At 41.0% G+C, this 17,458-nt stretch overlaps 1 protein-coding gene across 1 annotated transcript in view; it reads right to left on the reverse strand.

Moving 5' to 3' along the window:
* Positions 1-8,788: 8,788 nt before the first annotated feature.
* SEPTIN2 (septin 2) overlaps positions 8,789-17,458 on the reverse strand; it is a 77,296-nt gene continuing 68,626 nt past the window's right edge. The window contains exons 10-13 of the mRNA XM_068280618.1: positions 15,468-15,554; positions 14,047-14,107; positions 12,870-12,958; positions 8,789-12,254 (exon numbers count right to left, since the gene is read on the reverse strand). Coding sequence (XP_068136719.1) covers positions 12,872-12,958; positions 14,047-14,107; positions 15,468-15,554 — 235 coding nt within the window. The 3' untranslated portion in view covers positions 8,789-12,254; positions 12,870-12,871. The remainder of the gene's footprint in view (positions 12,255-12,869; positions 12,959-14,046; positions 14,108-15,467; positions 15,555-17,458) is intronic.

Below are 17,458 nucleotides of genomic sequence, written 5' to 3' on the forward strand. Positions count from 1 at the left end.
ATCAATCAATTACTTTACGATAATTCATATGTAAAAAAAAAAAATTCAAAAAAATTTATTGCCCCATGCACTTCCTCTTTGTTGCCTAAGCTTGCCACATGGCGAACTTGACTGTTGGGATTGTGAGAATCTTGCTAAACAAGATTGGGTCCGATTCACTACAAATGCTACTGTGACGCAACAAAACAGACAGTGTAAAAGCACCCTAATGGTATAATAGTTTTCATGCAGTCTTGGCCATTGGTGTAAGTAGTAAAGGCAATTTTCTTCAATTTAACAGGGCAAGCAGTGGACTTATTTTGTGACAACAAATCACCCCCATCTTTTTCCAACACTCTCGATTTCCAGGTCTAATTGCTCGCCAAGCTAGACCCTAGCTAGGAGAGGGGTTTTCAAAGCCTCAACCTGGGTAAGAAAGGCCTGTATGGTAGGGATGTGCGGTGGATAGAAACGGTTTTTGTGGAGCAGTAAGATACTTGCTGTAGGCTCAGCTCATTCAAATTCAGATATTCCATGAATTGGAGAAAAGTCTAAAGGGGCCCATACACCCAACAATTTACCCGCCGATATACAGCAGATTCGATCACTGTGATCGAATCTGCTGTGAAATCGTTGTGCAAACGCTGACAAAACGTTCGATTTCCGTCCGAAATCAATCGTTCCCGTCGATTCGTCCGTGTGGATTTTTCTCGATCACCGGCAGGTCGGGAGTGCGTCGATAGCACTGTTCAAATGCCCAACGACCGACACAATACAGCGGAGATCAATTACCTGTTCCGACAAGCGCGACTCCCCCGGTCTCACGCTGTCTTCTTCTCCGCTCCGGGCTCCAGCTTCACTGAACTTCCTGTCCCGGCAGGAAGTTTCAACAGTAGCCAGCCCTCTACTGTTTAAACTTCCCCTGGACAGGAAGTTCAGTGAAGCAAGCCAGCCGGATCGGAGACCAGCCCGGAGAAGACAGCGGAGACCGGGGGAGTCGCGCCGGCCAGATCAGGTAATGTATAGCTGTCGGGCAGGCAGCGGCGGCAGCTCCACAGATTGTGAATCGATTTCAGCATGAAACCGATCACAATCTGTTTGCAGTAAAGGCAGCCATACGATCCCTCTCTGATCAGACTTGATCAGAGAGGGATCTATCTGTTGGTCAAATCTGATGGCAAATCGACCAGTGTATGGCTACCTTTAGAAGTCCTTGACCAGAACACCTGAATATCATCCACATACCTGGATCACCTTCTGATGAAAGGTTGAAAATTGTTGTTCCCATGGCAGTCCCAGAAGTCTGCCAGAACACAGATTGTCAAAAAGGAACGCGATGTGCATGAGGACAAAGGCTAAGCTCTAACAAACAAAATATTTGGACTCTTCCTTCTTGGAGCTCCCATCAAGAAAGGTCCATATCAATGGATGCAAGGATATCACACTCAGTCCAAATGGAGCCTACTTCCCTAAGCACATTCAGTGTATTGTTTAGGTAGAGAGGAACACATTTAGGTAGAGGGCTAAGGGCTGGTTCACACTACAAGCACTTTTTAAGTGCTTGCTGTGGCGAACATTACGGAAGTCGTGTGTAATCGCCAACGATTTTCGTATGGTCCTGCACAATGACTATCAGTCCTGGATAGAATAAAACACAAATATCTTTCCTTTGCTCTCCTCCACTGACAGCACAGCCCCTCACCCCCACATCCTGTGTCAGGTCAGAAAAGAATTTCACACCTGGTCAACCCCCCAGAGTAGAGCCATTTGGCACACCGCTCATGCCCCCCAAGCCAGCTCAAACCAGTAAGATAAGAAGATTCCCTCCAAACTCATACGCTTCAAACAAAGAACTTTAATTTATTAATAATTCAAAATAGGTTTGGCACAGCAAGAAAAGAATTACATTTCCTGATACCTAGAAATCAGTTCTATCATTCACCTGAATTGCAATTTTCTAGCTATCAGGAATCTGTAGAGAAACCACTTTATCCGGCCTGCGTAGAGCGCATGCGATAGATTAGGCACGAGTAGCCTCGGTTGATACAGGGTTGCAGGCCGCTTATGAATATAGCCTCGGATTTGCGATGCGCCAATCTGGGGCGGAGTCACACAGATTATTAATAATTGGTACATTTTCTGCTCTGAGTCTGTGGGCGGCAACCTGCTGATTAGGAGGTAACCCAGCCTGAAACACACCTACTTTCCAGGTAGTGACAGCCCAAAACTCAGGTCAGTCAAAAGTGGTTGCGAGGGACCCCTCCCTCAGTTCTCCAAATTTCATCGACCAGGAAAGTCCAAGCATGTGCTCAAGGAGAATCGGCGCATGCTGTGTTCAAAGGACTCTTAACCTGAATGCCTACTTTTAAACTGGACTAATTTTCTTCATTCTTCAAATGGACTGCTCAGCTAACAAAGTAAGAATTTTCTGATTTTATTCCTTTTTATTTTTAAGCTCTGTGTATATATGTTAATTGGTGTATATAACTGTATGTAATGCATTTTTGTTATTAAACGTTTAAAAATCGTTTAGCGGTTATGACCTGTTGCTGAACATATACAATCGTACCTATTCCCCTGAAATCGCTACCCTGTGTTTAATAGAAGTATACATTTATAACCCGTATGCGAGAACCCGGCCCAGATATAACGATCTGACCCAGGTTCCTGCATACTGCTAAGGGTTAATAGAGCGTTCTCCAAGTCCTAGTATAATTACAGTAGCGGGCTGTGTAACTCGCTTGGTGGCAGATCTTTGAATTGTATGTGTGAGGTGAATGCATTGGCATCCGAACGCTCCCTTCGCGAGTCAGTTCATAAAATTGCGAACGCGGGTTACCCTTCGTGATGAACAAATGACCATGTGAGAGGATTTCTGACGTTGATCGATTTTCCCCATCCGCACACCGGCCCTGCGGTCTGTGACACTTGTGATTTGAAAAGCGCTTGCTAAAGCAATGTTATGGAGGATTTTTATAAAATCACATTGCTCAGGTGAGAACAACCACACAGCATTACATCAGCAAGAGCTTTTAAAATCACCATCACTTAGAAAAAGCTCTTGCAATGTGAACCAGCAGTTAGATGGTCATTCACTTATCTGGACAGTCGACATGGCCTGGGACTTATGGACCTTTGGTAGATTCCTGGCTTGAGGAGTAAGAGACATTTTTTTGGGGTCCTGGAGTCCGGGTAAAAAAAAAAAAAAATAAATAATAAAAAAAAAATAATAAAAAAAAAAATAGCCTACTCCTAATAGATTTAAATTGTATTGAAAAAAATATTAAATGGGTCATATTAATTTTTGTAATTTGTCCTAATTAAATACTCTAGAATTGTGTAGTTGTGTTACTAGTGTGAAGTTCAGTTTAGCTATTATAACAACCTGACATTCACATAGTGTAATCTGGATTATTGTACATTAACAAAAGTGTTTAGATCTTATTTCAGATATAATGACAAAGGGAATATTCCTCCTGAAAGCTTATTCTTTAAGAAACTACTTTTAACATTAAAAAAACATGCAAACCTGAATATAGATTAAGGCTTCAATATTTCTAGCCATTAACATGTTGATTCAGGCTAGATTCACAGTGGGACGTTGCGTTTTCATGCCACATTAAAGTCGCACCGCAAGCTTACAACGCAAGGCGCCCAAAAAGTGGCAACGCAGCGTTACTGTCGCATACAGCTGATACAGTAAAAAATACAGGCAATGAAAAGTATGCTTCCAAGTCATTACTGAGCATGTGCAAACAGTCCAACGCAGCTAATAACGTGTATAACGCACTGCATGCAGTACTTTTACTTAACGTGCAGCGTTAGACACCAACGCAACGTGTGCACTGTGAACAGGGCATTGATTTTTCATTGCAGCAAGTTATTCTGCGTTAAATGCTGTTTTAACCTGCTGAGCGGTCTGGACTAGCTCAGCTCGTCCAGTACCGCCGGAGCCTGCCGCTCAGGCCCTGCTGGGCCGATTTGGCTCAAATAAAAAAGCAGCACACGCAGCCGGCACTTTGCCAGCCGCGTGTTCTACCTGATCGCCGCTGCAGCGCGGCGATCCGCCGCATGCAGCAGCAAAAGAGGGTCCCCCCAGCCGCCTGAGCCCAGCGTAGCCGGAACAAAAAGTTCCGGCCAGCGCTAAGGGCTGGATCGGAGGCGGCTGACGTCAGGACGTCGGCTGACGTCCATGACGTCACTCCGCTCGTCGCCATGGCGACGAGGTAAGCGAAACACGGAAGGCCGCTCATTGCGGCCTTCCGTGTTACTTCTGGCCGCCGGAGGCGATCAGAAGAACGCATCCGGAGCGCCCTCTAGTGGGCTTTAATGCAGCCAACTTTCAGTTGGCTGCATGAAATAGTTTTTTTTTTATTAAAAAAAAAAACCCTCCCGCAGCCTCCCTGGCGATCTTAATAGAACGCCAGGGAGGTTAACGCGCGACTTTAACGTCCCACTGTAAACTTAGCCTCAGAATAAATTTCTCTTAGGGCTGGTACACAGCAGAGCGGTTCTGGAGCGTTTTTAAAAACACTTGCTGTTTGAAAACTGTTTTTTCCACTATTGCAAACTCGGGGGCTGCAGCATTTTTTTTTTTTAATTTAGATACCTGAGGCATTTCTGCTTCAGTGTTAAAGTATAGGAAAGTGGAAAACCGCTCTGAAAAACGCTAGATCAGAGCAGTTTTCCAGGCGTTTTTGTTACAGAAGCTGTTCAGTAACAGCGTTTACTGTAACACTATATGAAATCTGCTACTCAAAAAAACGCTAGGCACGTTTAGAAAACCTCTATAAACATGCCTAAAATCATCCAATATTGAGGGATGGGACAGCACCCATGTATAGGAGAAGGTGTGCCCAAGCTAACGGCCTTCCACCCCATCGGAGCCGTAGATGCAGGAATCAAGTCGTGCATGCGCCATCGCTGTAGTTGAAGCTTCTTTATTGGTTACATCAAATAAAGCAGAAGGTACAACGACAGACCGCTGTTTCGAGCAATCAAGCTCTTTGTCAAGTTGATAAAAACTGCAATGAATCACCATCTAGTGCATTCACTTATATACTATCTATTCTAGTACATTAACAATAGCGAGCAGCAGACGTGAAATAACATGTCTGTTCCTCACCATATTGCATTCACATAGAGCAGTGCTTAAAAACTCTACTGACAATAATGAAAAAATATAATACATTTGAAAAATTAAAAAGAAATTGAATAAGTTGAAAAAGAAATCTTTTAAGAAAAATGTTCCCTCTCAAGAGAAATGTTTAGCAAACACTGGTCCACGACTAGACTTGCTCCAAAACTACACCTATATATAAAATTCCCCATCAGGTCCACTTCGGACATGGCCTCCACTGATTGGGTGGCTCCAGGGCTGCACTGTGATTGGTGAATAGATAGTATATAAGTGAATGCACTAGATGGTGATTCATTGCAGTTTTTATCAACTTGACAAAGAGCTTGATTGCTCGAAACAGCGGTCTGTCGTCGTACCTTCTGCTTTATTTGATGTAACCAATAAAGAAGCTTTAAAGAGACACTGAAGCGAAAAAAAATATGATAATGAATTGGTTGTGTACTATGAATAATTACTAGAAGATTAGCAGCAAAGAAAATAGTCTCATATTTTTATTTTCAGGTATATAGTGTTTTTTCTAACATTGCATCATTCTCTAATATGTGCAGATTACACAACACTCAGCATTCAAAATGATTCTTTCAGAGCAGTCTGTGAACTAATGACCTCTCCTCTGGCAGAGAAAAAGTAAATAGTTCAATAACAGTTGAGATAATAAAAGTCAGAAAACAGCCCTCTCCACGACTTTGAAAGTCGTAGAGCTTAATGGCTTTTTTGTATAGAGATAACAACTGGAGTTTCTTAACTCTTCCTGTACTGGAAACAATTAGACTGATGTATCTGATCTTAATGTTTTATTTCTTAGCTGTACTACACATACAAATCATAATATTTTTTTTCCGCTTCAGTGTCTCTTTAACTATAGCGATGGTGCATGCACCACTTGATTCATGCCTAAAATCGATCTGAAAATCTGCTTCAAAAACCTCTAGCGTTTTGCGGATCTTCTAGCGTTTTTTGGTGTGCACTGGCCCTTTGGTAGGGTTAACACTTGTTGAAATTTGTGTGCAATTTCCATTATTGCGATAACGCAGTTGCCCCACATACAACGTAATTCAACGAGGAAACATTTCTGGTGAGAATTTGCAACTTTCCGATTGCGTTTTATGTAATCTGTGGTACAAAATCCCTTACAACTTTTAGCTTAATTTCGCACACGGCCTGTTTTTTTTATTGACAATCCATAAACTACTCCGGAAAGATGAGCGCATTTAAAAACGCAGTGTCAGAAAAATTGTGTGAAAAAAAGCATGCATGCGGTTTTCTGCAGACAAGTGTAAACCCTGACATAACCTCCTGGGATACATTTTACTAAACATCTAATTCTCATCAGTGGTGAGGATAGTATTTTTTTTTCTTGGTGTTCATGTACAGTGCATCCTTGTTCATTGGTTTATCTATATTGTTTATACAAACAGGACTGTTTCTTGGGCAGTGCAGGCAGGGCAGCCGCCGTGGGCGCAGACCATTAAGTAGAAGAACGGGAGCACAGGCAGAAGGACATAACTGCTAGGGAGCTGGTGGTGACACGTGGTGCAGCAAAATGGAAGAAGAAGATTACCAGAATGATAACCTTCCTCGACTCCTCCTGGGTTTCCTGCATCTGCCTGCGTCAGCTGTCAAGTAATCATCACGTCACCACCGCGTGATGTCACCTGATGTCCTGTAGCGGTACTGCAGGCTGTCAGTGCGCGGTGCCCGTGGAGGAATCGGCTTTCTGGGCTCTTTGCCTGTGTTCTCCTGGTCCCTGCTTCCTCCTGGATGAGCGGGCGGTTACTAGTAAGTGGGCAGATCTACTTTGTGACCTGTAGCTGTGTGACTGTCCCTAAAGAGTGAAGGTTTGCGATCCATGAGGGGAGGAGCGCAGTTTTTACACCATCGCCCTGGGTGCAATTTATCCTAGAAACTGCCCAAATGTGTAACTCCTAATGAAGATTATTTAAAATACTTCCACACTTGGGTTCCTATTGATAAACAAGTGTACCTAAGCCGAAGACATACCTAAAAAACACATACTGAAGAAGAGGGAAGTCTCTGGATCCTATAGAGACTTCTCACACTGTCCTCCGGTCCCATTGCCGAGCACCTAAAGAAATCACACTAGGGCTTGTCGGAGCAAAGATCGGGGCCACGTTCCTCTTTAAGCATGAGCACAGCCATCCTGCGCAAGTAGGGCCATGCCAGTACAGTAAAGGCAGAGACACCTGTGCATGAGTAGTTCTGTGCTATGGTGCAGACATGGCCTTGCTCGCACGGGTGCAACACTGCTGCGCTTATGCTCGATGAGGAGGGGCCCTGGTGAGCAGCGATGAGGAGGATGCAGGAAACCGCTACAGGATCCATATGCTTCCTATGTAAATATGTGCTGCTCAGGTTTAATTTAAAGAAGTGGAAAATGGCTGCCTGCACTGTTGGGTGTTTTGGCCTCTTTAGTGCCTAATTGACACACCTGGGACAAACATACACCTACTGGAGTCAGAGTAAAGTCAGGACACTGAGGCAGGGAACACACTTGCAGGGCCGTTTTCCCCTGCGTTTCCCAGGTTTCCCTCGGGTTTTGCGGTCGCGTCTAACGCGTGCGTTTCTGCGTTTGCATGGCATGTAGTGTCATGCAATGTGCGGGAAAAAAAGCAGAAAACTGTGCGGGTACAAAACGCGGAAAAAACGCAAACGTGCACAAACGCATGCGGCGCAGCATTTCCCGAGCTAGGCTATTATTTTCAATAAGCTTTAAAATCGTGCGCGCTTTGCCGTTCGCAAAATAGAAACTTTCAGATAAGTCTGATCTGATTTTGATTTTTTTTTATCGATTTTCTCGTAGAAGTGAGTAGAGATAAATCAGAAAAACGATATAAAAAATGTTTGGAAAAACGATCGGAAAGTAAATCTACCAAAAAAATAAAAAACCTCATTGGGTACTCCCAGCATAATACTTTTAGCCATTGACTTTGAACAAGCATATATCCATCAGGCGTTTGACAAAAAAAATCTCACAAGATTAGCTGCATGCTTGTTTCAGGTGTGTAATTCAGACACTACTGCATCTAAAAAGATCAGCACCACTGCCAGGCAAATGGTATTGATTAAAAGGAAATGGAACATGGGAGCCTCCATAGACCTCTGCTTCAGGTTTCCTTTAATCAGCGACTTTAGTCAGTTATTTAAAGAGCTTGAAAGACAGAGAATCCGCTCCGTAGCCTGCAGGTAGAATTTTCACAAGAGACTCAGCATTGGATCCTTCTGCATTCCTATCACTTTAGTAACATTAGCAATCTGAGCTGAATTTGTTAATAAAACTCCAGGGGAAAGTTTTGTATTTCTTTATTTATAATACATTAGTCCCCCCCCCCCCCCCCCTTTAAAAAAAAAATGTACAACAAAAGTTGCTGCTAAATAGATTTATTTAAAAATGAATTTGATTTTGTTTTTATAATAGAAAATGTCATAATACAAAACAGTCGAACCACAAAAACGCTAACACCTCTGTATAGAAAACACAATGCAAGGACCTTTAAAAAGTTGAGTAAAAATGATACAAAAGGCAGGAGTGGTACCATCCCCTAGAACATACGACAGGGATTCATATAATACTGCACCTTGACAGCTACATAAAAAGAACAAAGTGGGTATAAAATACATGTCAATTCACATTGTGTACTGATCTGTCTGCATATGGATTCCAGGCACTTTTAATTTGTAGATGATTCGTAGCAATTACTGGTGAACACAGCTTACCTAAATGGAACAGACAATAACAAAAAATTGTACAGTGCTAAAGGAACATAAAATAAGGCCTTTGTGCTAAGGCTCCTAATTATATAGGTAGAATTATTCACAACTGCACATGTTTTTGAGAGAATGTCATGATCTGTGATAGGCCAAAAACTGCAGTAACCACTTTTCTATGCACTGCACCAGAGGCACAGGAACAGGGTTCACACAAGTCACAGTTGCAATTAGACTGCTGCTCTGGGTGGGGGTAAGGGGGGGGCCTACATAAGCCCAACTCAGATCTGGTCAGACTCATCCCTGCTCCATTCCAGTGGGTTCAGGGGCAAGTGCTCTCCATGTGGCACAAATTTGTGTCTCTGCACCTGATCAGGCCCGGGCTTGGCACTTTCAATGATTCAGTGATGGTCAAAATATTATACTAATAAGCTGCGCACACAGGAGGCAGCAGATAAGATTAGCAAAACACCTTCTAGCAGCTGAGCCAGTAAACCAGCCTTTGTGTGATCGGTATTTTAATGACTCCAGCTCCCTGGTAACATCAAGGAAAAGGTGGCCATATACCTTTAGATGGCCACAAGATTCGACCATCAGACAGATCCCTGTCGGACCAAATCTGGGACATGGTCCTACATTAGAACCAGATTTTAATAGATTTCAGTATGAAATCAATTAAAAAAATGTATTGAACTGCAGCATTGCACTAATCAATCCAGTGGGCCATCGTTATTTTCCATCCAGAGTGATCTGCCAATTTCAGCTAAAAATTAAAAAAAATATGATTGAGTATCAGAGTATTGGAAACAGCCAGATATCGACGGGGATAAATCGATAACTGTATGGCCACCTAAAGCCTGCTAATCAGAGGAAACCCTAAAACTAAAGCTATTTATGGATTTTTTGTTTTGTTTTACATATATGCCTATTTTGAATGATTAAGGGGGCAGGGAGGAAGATCTGTAATAAACACTGAGCCTGGGAAGGGGGCTGTAAAAGTCTGATTTCCTAGTTTTCTTTAAATTAAGAGGTTGAATTTGTAGATTGAAGGAAAATTGCAATTTTCCACTAGCCGTAAAGCCTTGCTTGAGAGAAAATCTGGAATAAATAACAGCTGTTTGTCATTTCCATGTAGCAAAAGTGCATAGCTGATCTAATTATAGACCAACAGTCCACACATGCTGAGCTATACGCAAAAAGAGAGCCCTACCAAAAACAAAAAACAAAGAAAAAAGTCTAAGGGCCTGTACACACTGCTGCGCTAAAATCGCAAGGTCTTTTGAAAAAGAATGAAAATCGTGATGACTTGTACACACTGGTGCGATGAGTTTTTAGAAAAAATGCAATCGCAGTGCCTGCTGCGCTTTTTTAAAGAAAAACGCATTAAAAACGCATGCGCTTGCGTTTTTGCCTGCGTTTTTCAGAAGTCAGTATCCCAGAAGACTCTGCAATCTCCTGATTCCTGTTGAAATGTAAACTAGAAAAAAAACAAAGGATTCTTTAGCCAATCAGCAATTACAAGAAAAACCCAAACGCACAAAAAACGCAGGCAAAAGTGCATGCGTTTTTAAAACTACATGCACTTTAAAAACGCATGCGCTTGCGATTTTCAGTTTTTTTCAGTGTGTACAGGCCCTAATGTAGTAAAAACCAGTGTGCAAAAAAGATTTCCTCCAGAAAGTGACAGTTCCTGCTGAACGAAGTCATCTTTGACCATGTGTGCTAGCTTGGAAAACTATGTCAGAAACTCCACAGAACAATATCATCATCTGACACTTAAAAGCACAACAAAAGTCACATGAGGATGCCATACCAGCTTACAACAAATTTCTGTATTTACAACTATTTTTTTTAAACCTTACCTTTCAAAATGTGTTTTAAAGGATTTTATCATACGTGTTTTCGTCTAATTTTCTTGACAGGAAATAAAAAGATCCACAAAGCCCCCCCCCTCCCCTCATACCCAACACAATGTTCCCCCCTGAACATTCTGGGAGAGCAGCTATGTTTCTGTACAAGCTTTAGAACGATCAGTATAAGTAACATTCCACAGGGATCTAAAGATGTTGCAGTCTGTGATAAAATTCAGAAACTAAATCAGGCAGATGAAAGATTTTATAATGGGCAAATACTGATTAAGGCTACTTACACACCAGGATGTTGCGTTTAGGGGACGTTATAGGGCACATAACGTGCCCCTAACGCAACGCCTGGTGGTGTTGGAGCAGGACGCTACCAAGAGCCGCGTTACAAGCAGCTCTTGGTGCGTCTGCTCTGTCAGAGGTGCTGCGGAGACCACGTGAGCGGAGCTCTCCGCATCACGTGGTCCCGCCAGCCAATCAGCGGCCGCTTCTAAGAGTAAAAACTGCAAGTGCAGTGAATGCCAAGTAGCCATGTGCCTGGCTACGTAGCGGCCTCTCCCCGCCTCCTCTCCGCCCTTAAAATAAAAAAAACACTCGTACTGAGCATGTGCAAACAGTCTAAGTACTGCATGCAGTACATTGTCTTGACGTGAAGCGTTACTGTGTAACGCAACGTGGGCACTGTGAACAGCCCATTGATTTTTCATTGCTGTGCGGTGGGGGTGCGTTACAGGCTGCTCTAATGTGCGCCTGTAACGTCCCACTGTGAAAGCAGCCTAAATCTATAAATGAATATTGTAAAAAAAAACTATTTTATTCTTGTGATGTGATTTTGGTAACAGTTCCTCTGTAACGCATAAAGTCCTCTGACTGCTCTCATATCATTTTTAAAAAAAAGAAAAGCAATGTCAAGAGTTTAATACTTCTGGGCCAATGTGAAAAGTTATATGAAAAACTGAATGTATTTAAGTTCTATGCCAGATTACATTTTCCATCCCCCTTTCCCCCCCATTATTTCCCACAGTTTACTTCTGTAACAATGACTGCTACATATTTCTACATTTATGGCCAGGGCGGAGCTCGTATCTGACCAAGGGTTCTTGACTGCACATACACAGATGCTCTCCTGGTTTTTATGATTAGGACACAGTTGCCTGAGACACAGCTATTGACATTCCATACAGGTAGTATATCCAGCCAGACCATAGTACTGATACAGGAGAAATGTGAAGTGAACAGTGAAATGAAGCATGTACACTTGTGACTGTGTGCGAGTGGTGTGTAAATATGCTCATACAGTACATTTGTGTCAGCACAGGAAAAATACATTGTGTAACAGTCAGCTAATTGTGGTATAACAGCCTAAAATATCCAAGATCTGTACATGAAATGTGTGTCCTACCAGCTTGCTGTGTGGAATAAAACTGACAACTGTCATCACAAGCTGGGCAACAGAACAATGAATATGCAAGGCTTGTCAGGGTGTGTACAGTACAAACAGACCACAGGTTATCTCAGACAGCAGCTCCTACGCTAGGCATACAGACCTAAAAAGGAAAACAAAATAGATTAATACAGAACTAAACTAAAAGGCGCGTACACACGCCGGATTCCTGTAAACGACGGGTCTTCAGACCCGCCCGCAGGGTGGCCGTTCTGCCGACAGTTTGTCAGTGTGTACAGTCTGTCGACAGGCTGAAAAGGCTGGTTTTGACTGGATCAGACGACGGCCCGTCGTTTACAGCAATCTGGCGTGTGTACGCGCCTTTAAAGGCATCACTACAGAGGAACTCTCACAATGACTTAATTTTCATTAAAAAGGAGCGCAAGTACCTTCTATGTACTGCTCTTACCTAAAGCACATAAGTCACATTATACAGTATTTGTAAACAGTAGTATGGGAATCAGGCTGTCATGACCAATAAGAACAGCCCTAGAAATATGTACCATAATGGTACCACGTGGTTCTTCAAAGTTCCAGAATTACAAACCCAACAGTAACTGCCTATTCCAAGTTTGTAATAAAAGGCAGTTTTTACACATACACACAGAGATGCATGTAAATGTTTGAAACTTAACCGCTTTATGAACTGGGCTGTTCTAATAGTGAACAAAAAATGCATGCACAGAATTGTATAGTAAAATAGAACTTGCATCCTTACCATTACATATGTGCATCGCTTTCCCCGGTTTGTCTCTGAATCTGCATCTGAGCTTGCATTCTTGCAATCATTTCTTGCATACGTCGAAGCTAAAAGACACAAGAAAATACATGACATCCAAGCTGTATTTTCTCTGTAAAGGTGAATTGGGCCATGCTTTTCAAGAGAATGTGTTGCCTGTGTTTTAATACTTTTTAGACACAAACCTTTTTCATTGATATATAGTTTATTTAGGTTCTTCCTTTGAGGCATGATTGCCTACATACCTTTACTTTGCATTTGTGAGTTGCCATAAAATTCCTTTTATGTTAAAAAACAAAACAAAATCATCCAGGGTGCCGGTACACTTCAAGTTAGCTAGCTTGAGTTAGCAGTTACCTGCACACGATTTCCTTGACAAACTAAAATACAAAGTGGGCCAAAATTGAACACTGGGAACAAGTCGAGGGCCAACCTCAATGACTAGTAGCCACCTTCCTTCCTTTATAAAGTTCCCTGGTGTCTAATGGTTCCTCTTCAATGCCTATACAGTTCCCGGTGTCTAGTGGTTCTTCTCCCTCCCCCATACAGTTCCCTAGTATCTTGTGAAACCCACCCTCCACTATACAGTTTCCTAGTGTTTAGTGCTTTGCCCCTACCTCCCCCATATGGCTTCCCTGTTGTTCTAAGGCCTCAACTCGAATATAGCTTCCCTGGTGGTCTAGAGTGGCCCAAACATAATGCTAAGTAGGGAAACCACCTGGGAGCCAGATTTGGCCTGCGAGCCGGAGTTTGACATGTCTGTGTTACAGGAAGACTGACCGGCTGCAGAGTGGTCACATGGCACATATTGGATATATCCTTCTCTATCCTAACTTCAAGTAACTTGGGCAGTTTTACGATTTGCTTGTATAGAGCAAAATGCTAGTCATACACTACCTGGCTTATGCAGTGATCAACTAGCACGTTCTAACCTTACAGTATTTAGAATGGATTATAGTGACTAATACAAGAGATCTCAAGCAGTTTCTGAAACCTGCTATCAAACAACATTACCAAAGCCTAGTTTTCTAGATCTCATCAAAAGTAACCACAGAACATGTGGCTGGAAACTGCTGTATATACATTCACAATCCACAGTGCACAGTAAAAAGATATGAGCAGTTTACTTGTGTTACGTATAGCATGAATTCCTCACCTCAGCTTCTTTTTCCAGCAGTATCTGGTCCTTGGTCACTTCAACAGTCTCCACATTGACACTACAAAATAAAGAGAGAGATAGTGAGGAAGATAAAGGACCATCTGATGTAATGGTGTAAATTCAGTCCTTTCACTACCAACAACTTTTCTTGCTGTAGTGGGAGGGGCAGCTTATCCTGTTTAAGATTTTTAAAAGTAACCAGAGTCATGGAAATTGATTAGCAATGCTTTAAAAAAGGCCCAAGGTTGATTTTTAGATGGTACTTATTTCTAGGCACAGAGGTTTTTCATGCTAGTAAAACTCTATGGTAATTTAACGTAAAACAAGTAATATGGTCTCCTTGAATGGCAATGTTGAAATTTGTGAGAACAGGTTTGTCTAAGAATAGTTGTCTTGTGGACTGCCGTGAGGTATTCCTTGGTCTACCCTAGAGCTATAGCACACAAGAGTCCCTGTATCCGTGACACATTGCTATACAATAGGTATCAACAGCATCAGCACTAGTCAGTTCCTGGTCTTTCACACAGCTATCTGTCAGGATAGAGCTGCTAAAGTGTTCAATTAACTTGACTTCATACTTATACAAGAAAAGTCAACAAAAAACATTTTTGTAAGTGCTTTTCTTCCCTGGGGCCCAAAACGCACAAACTTGTCGTAGATCAGTACATAGTTGCGGTTTGAGATACATAACAGTGGAAATAGTTATGTCAGATGAAAGAGGTGGCTTTTAAGTTCTGATTTAAATGCCTCCAGGGCTGGAGCTCTATTGATTGGGTGTTACAAAGGGTAGGGGCAGCATAAAGAAAGCTCTGGCTCCAAAGGTTTTGAGTTGGACTCTGGGGGTGGTCAAGTTATTAGATCTTGTTGATCTGAGGTTGAGAGAGCTGTGAAAGAGTTGCAACTACTCCTTTAGTTATTCAGGGCCAAGAGCATGTAGAGAGTTGAAGGTTAGCTTGCCAATTTTGATAAGATGAAGGCATAAAATCGGGTTAGAAGATGCTCTGAAGGAATGACGATAATTTTGAGGGGGGAAAAAAAAAAAAGGCCAACTGATCGCCTATGTATCATTTATGCACATTTTAGGAACACTGTTGTCTGCTTGTGTTCTACATATACCACGTAAACCAATACCAGTGCACTAGGGAAAAGAACTAAGTGGGCCAGTGTGCATAATAAACATAGGATGAATACCGTAAAACTATACAAACATTACAAAATTTCCAGTAACCAACAACTTGTCAAGAAATCCACTGATCCGTGTGTGTACACAGCTTTTTAAATTTGATTTTGTACACTATTGTAACTTACAGTTTGGTTTAAATCAGAAACTGTTTCAGAATAACTGTAAAATGTAACTGTTTAGTGACTCCGTTCACAATGTGCCAATGCTATAGTAGGGCAGTTTCACAATACTGTACCTGGCTCCACCCTTTTTGAGGCGCTCAGAGCGGAAGTTTTCATAGTGGAGATCCTGAGTTACCTCCTGCAGGTCCTGCATGTGTGTTCTGCAAGTAGAAAGAATTCACTGTACCATAACAAAAGCCAACAGTATGAAGTATAAACTCAACTGAAAGGCATTTCTACCTTGAAGCCAAATGTTAGCCTCATAAGATAGTAAATTTACATTAGCCATGAACAATTTGAGCATTGTACATCTTGGTATAGCTATATTAAAGGACACCGGAGGCGAAAATAAACGAATGAAATAAACGATTGTATCTATCTTCCTTCTCCTAAAAATGACTTTTTATAGATATTCCAGTTTTATTTTATGTTTAAATCTACTTTTTAAGTTTTAACTGTTTTATTATTTTTGCTCAATGGCACATTCATTGAAGCATGCCAGAGCTAAAAATATGAACTATTGACCCTTTTTATCTCTTTACTGCTCTCAGAAGCAATTTTCTGCTAGGAAAGTGTTTTACAGTTGGAATTTCTTATGAGTGAGAGTCACACTGTAGTCACTTCTTGTCTGAGTCATGACTGAGTCAGCCACTTACATACCTGATATTTAAATCTTTCAGGCAGAAAAACAAAAAAAAAAAGAACACAATCATAGTTATTCATTTGTGTGCTAGGCACTGTGCATACCCATAACTATCTCATGTCACGTCACCTCGGGTATCCTTTAAAGTTGTGGTGAAAGTGTACCCCATTGTGGTTTTCAATATATAAAAAAAAGGGACACTGAGGTATGTTCCCATCTAAAGAACATGCCTCTGTGTGCCCTCTGCACCACTCTCAGTCCCCCCTGTGCAGTGCTAGATCCCCAAGTAGGAGAGCACAGAGCTGCATCTGCAGCATTGTGACCCTGGGGGTCACAGAACAGAAAGCGAAGGATTACAACACATAGGAGCAGCACGGAGAGGCGGTAATGGATGCTACCTGATCTGGCCACACACACACACACACACACACACACACATATATATATATATACACACACACACACACACACACACACACACACACACACACATATATATATATACACACACATATACATATATATATATATATATATATATACACACACATATACATACATATACATACACATATACATACATATACATACACATATACATACATATACATATATATACATACACATATACATATATATACATACACATATACATATATATACATACACATATATATATATACATACACATATATATATATACATACACATATATATATATACATACACATATATATATATACATACACATATATATATATACATACACATATATATATATATATATACATACACATATATACATATACACATATACATATATACACATACACATATACATATATACACATACACATATACATATATACACATACACATATACATATATACACATACACATATACATATATACACATACACATATACATATATACACATACACATATACATATATACACATACACATATACATATATACATATATATACATACACATATACATACATACATACATACATATACATATATATATATATATATATACATACACATATACATATACATACATACATACATACATATACATATATATATATATATATACATACACATATACATACACATATACATACACATATACATACATATATATATATATATATACACACATATACATACATACACATATACATATACACATATATACATGCATACACATACACACACACATATATATATACACACATATATACATAAGTTTGAGAACCCTACCATTAACAGTGTAAGAATGGCTGTAGTTTACATTTTCTCAGTGAAATTTTTATTTGTCTCAGCTGATGACCCAGCATTGCCTGGGTATGTATTTGGCTGGTGTTGGCTATGCCCACTTTTTGTAATAGTAACAGACAATTACTTAATTAC

The sequence above is a fragment of the Hyperolius riggenbachi genome, chromosome 4 (genome assembly GCF_040937935.1).
Source record: "Hyperolius riggenbachi isolate aHypRig1 chromosome 4, aHypRig1.pri, whole genome shotgun sequence".
Classification (NCBI taxonomy): Eukaryota; Metazoa; Chordata; class Amphibia; order Anura; family Hyperoliidae; genus Hyperolius; species Hyperolius riggenbachi.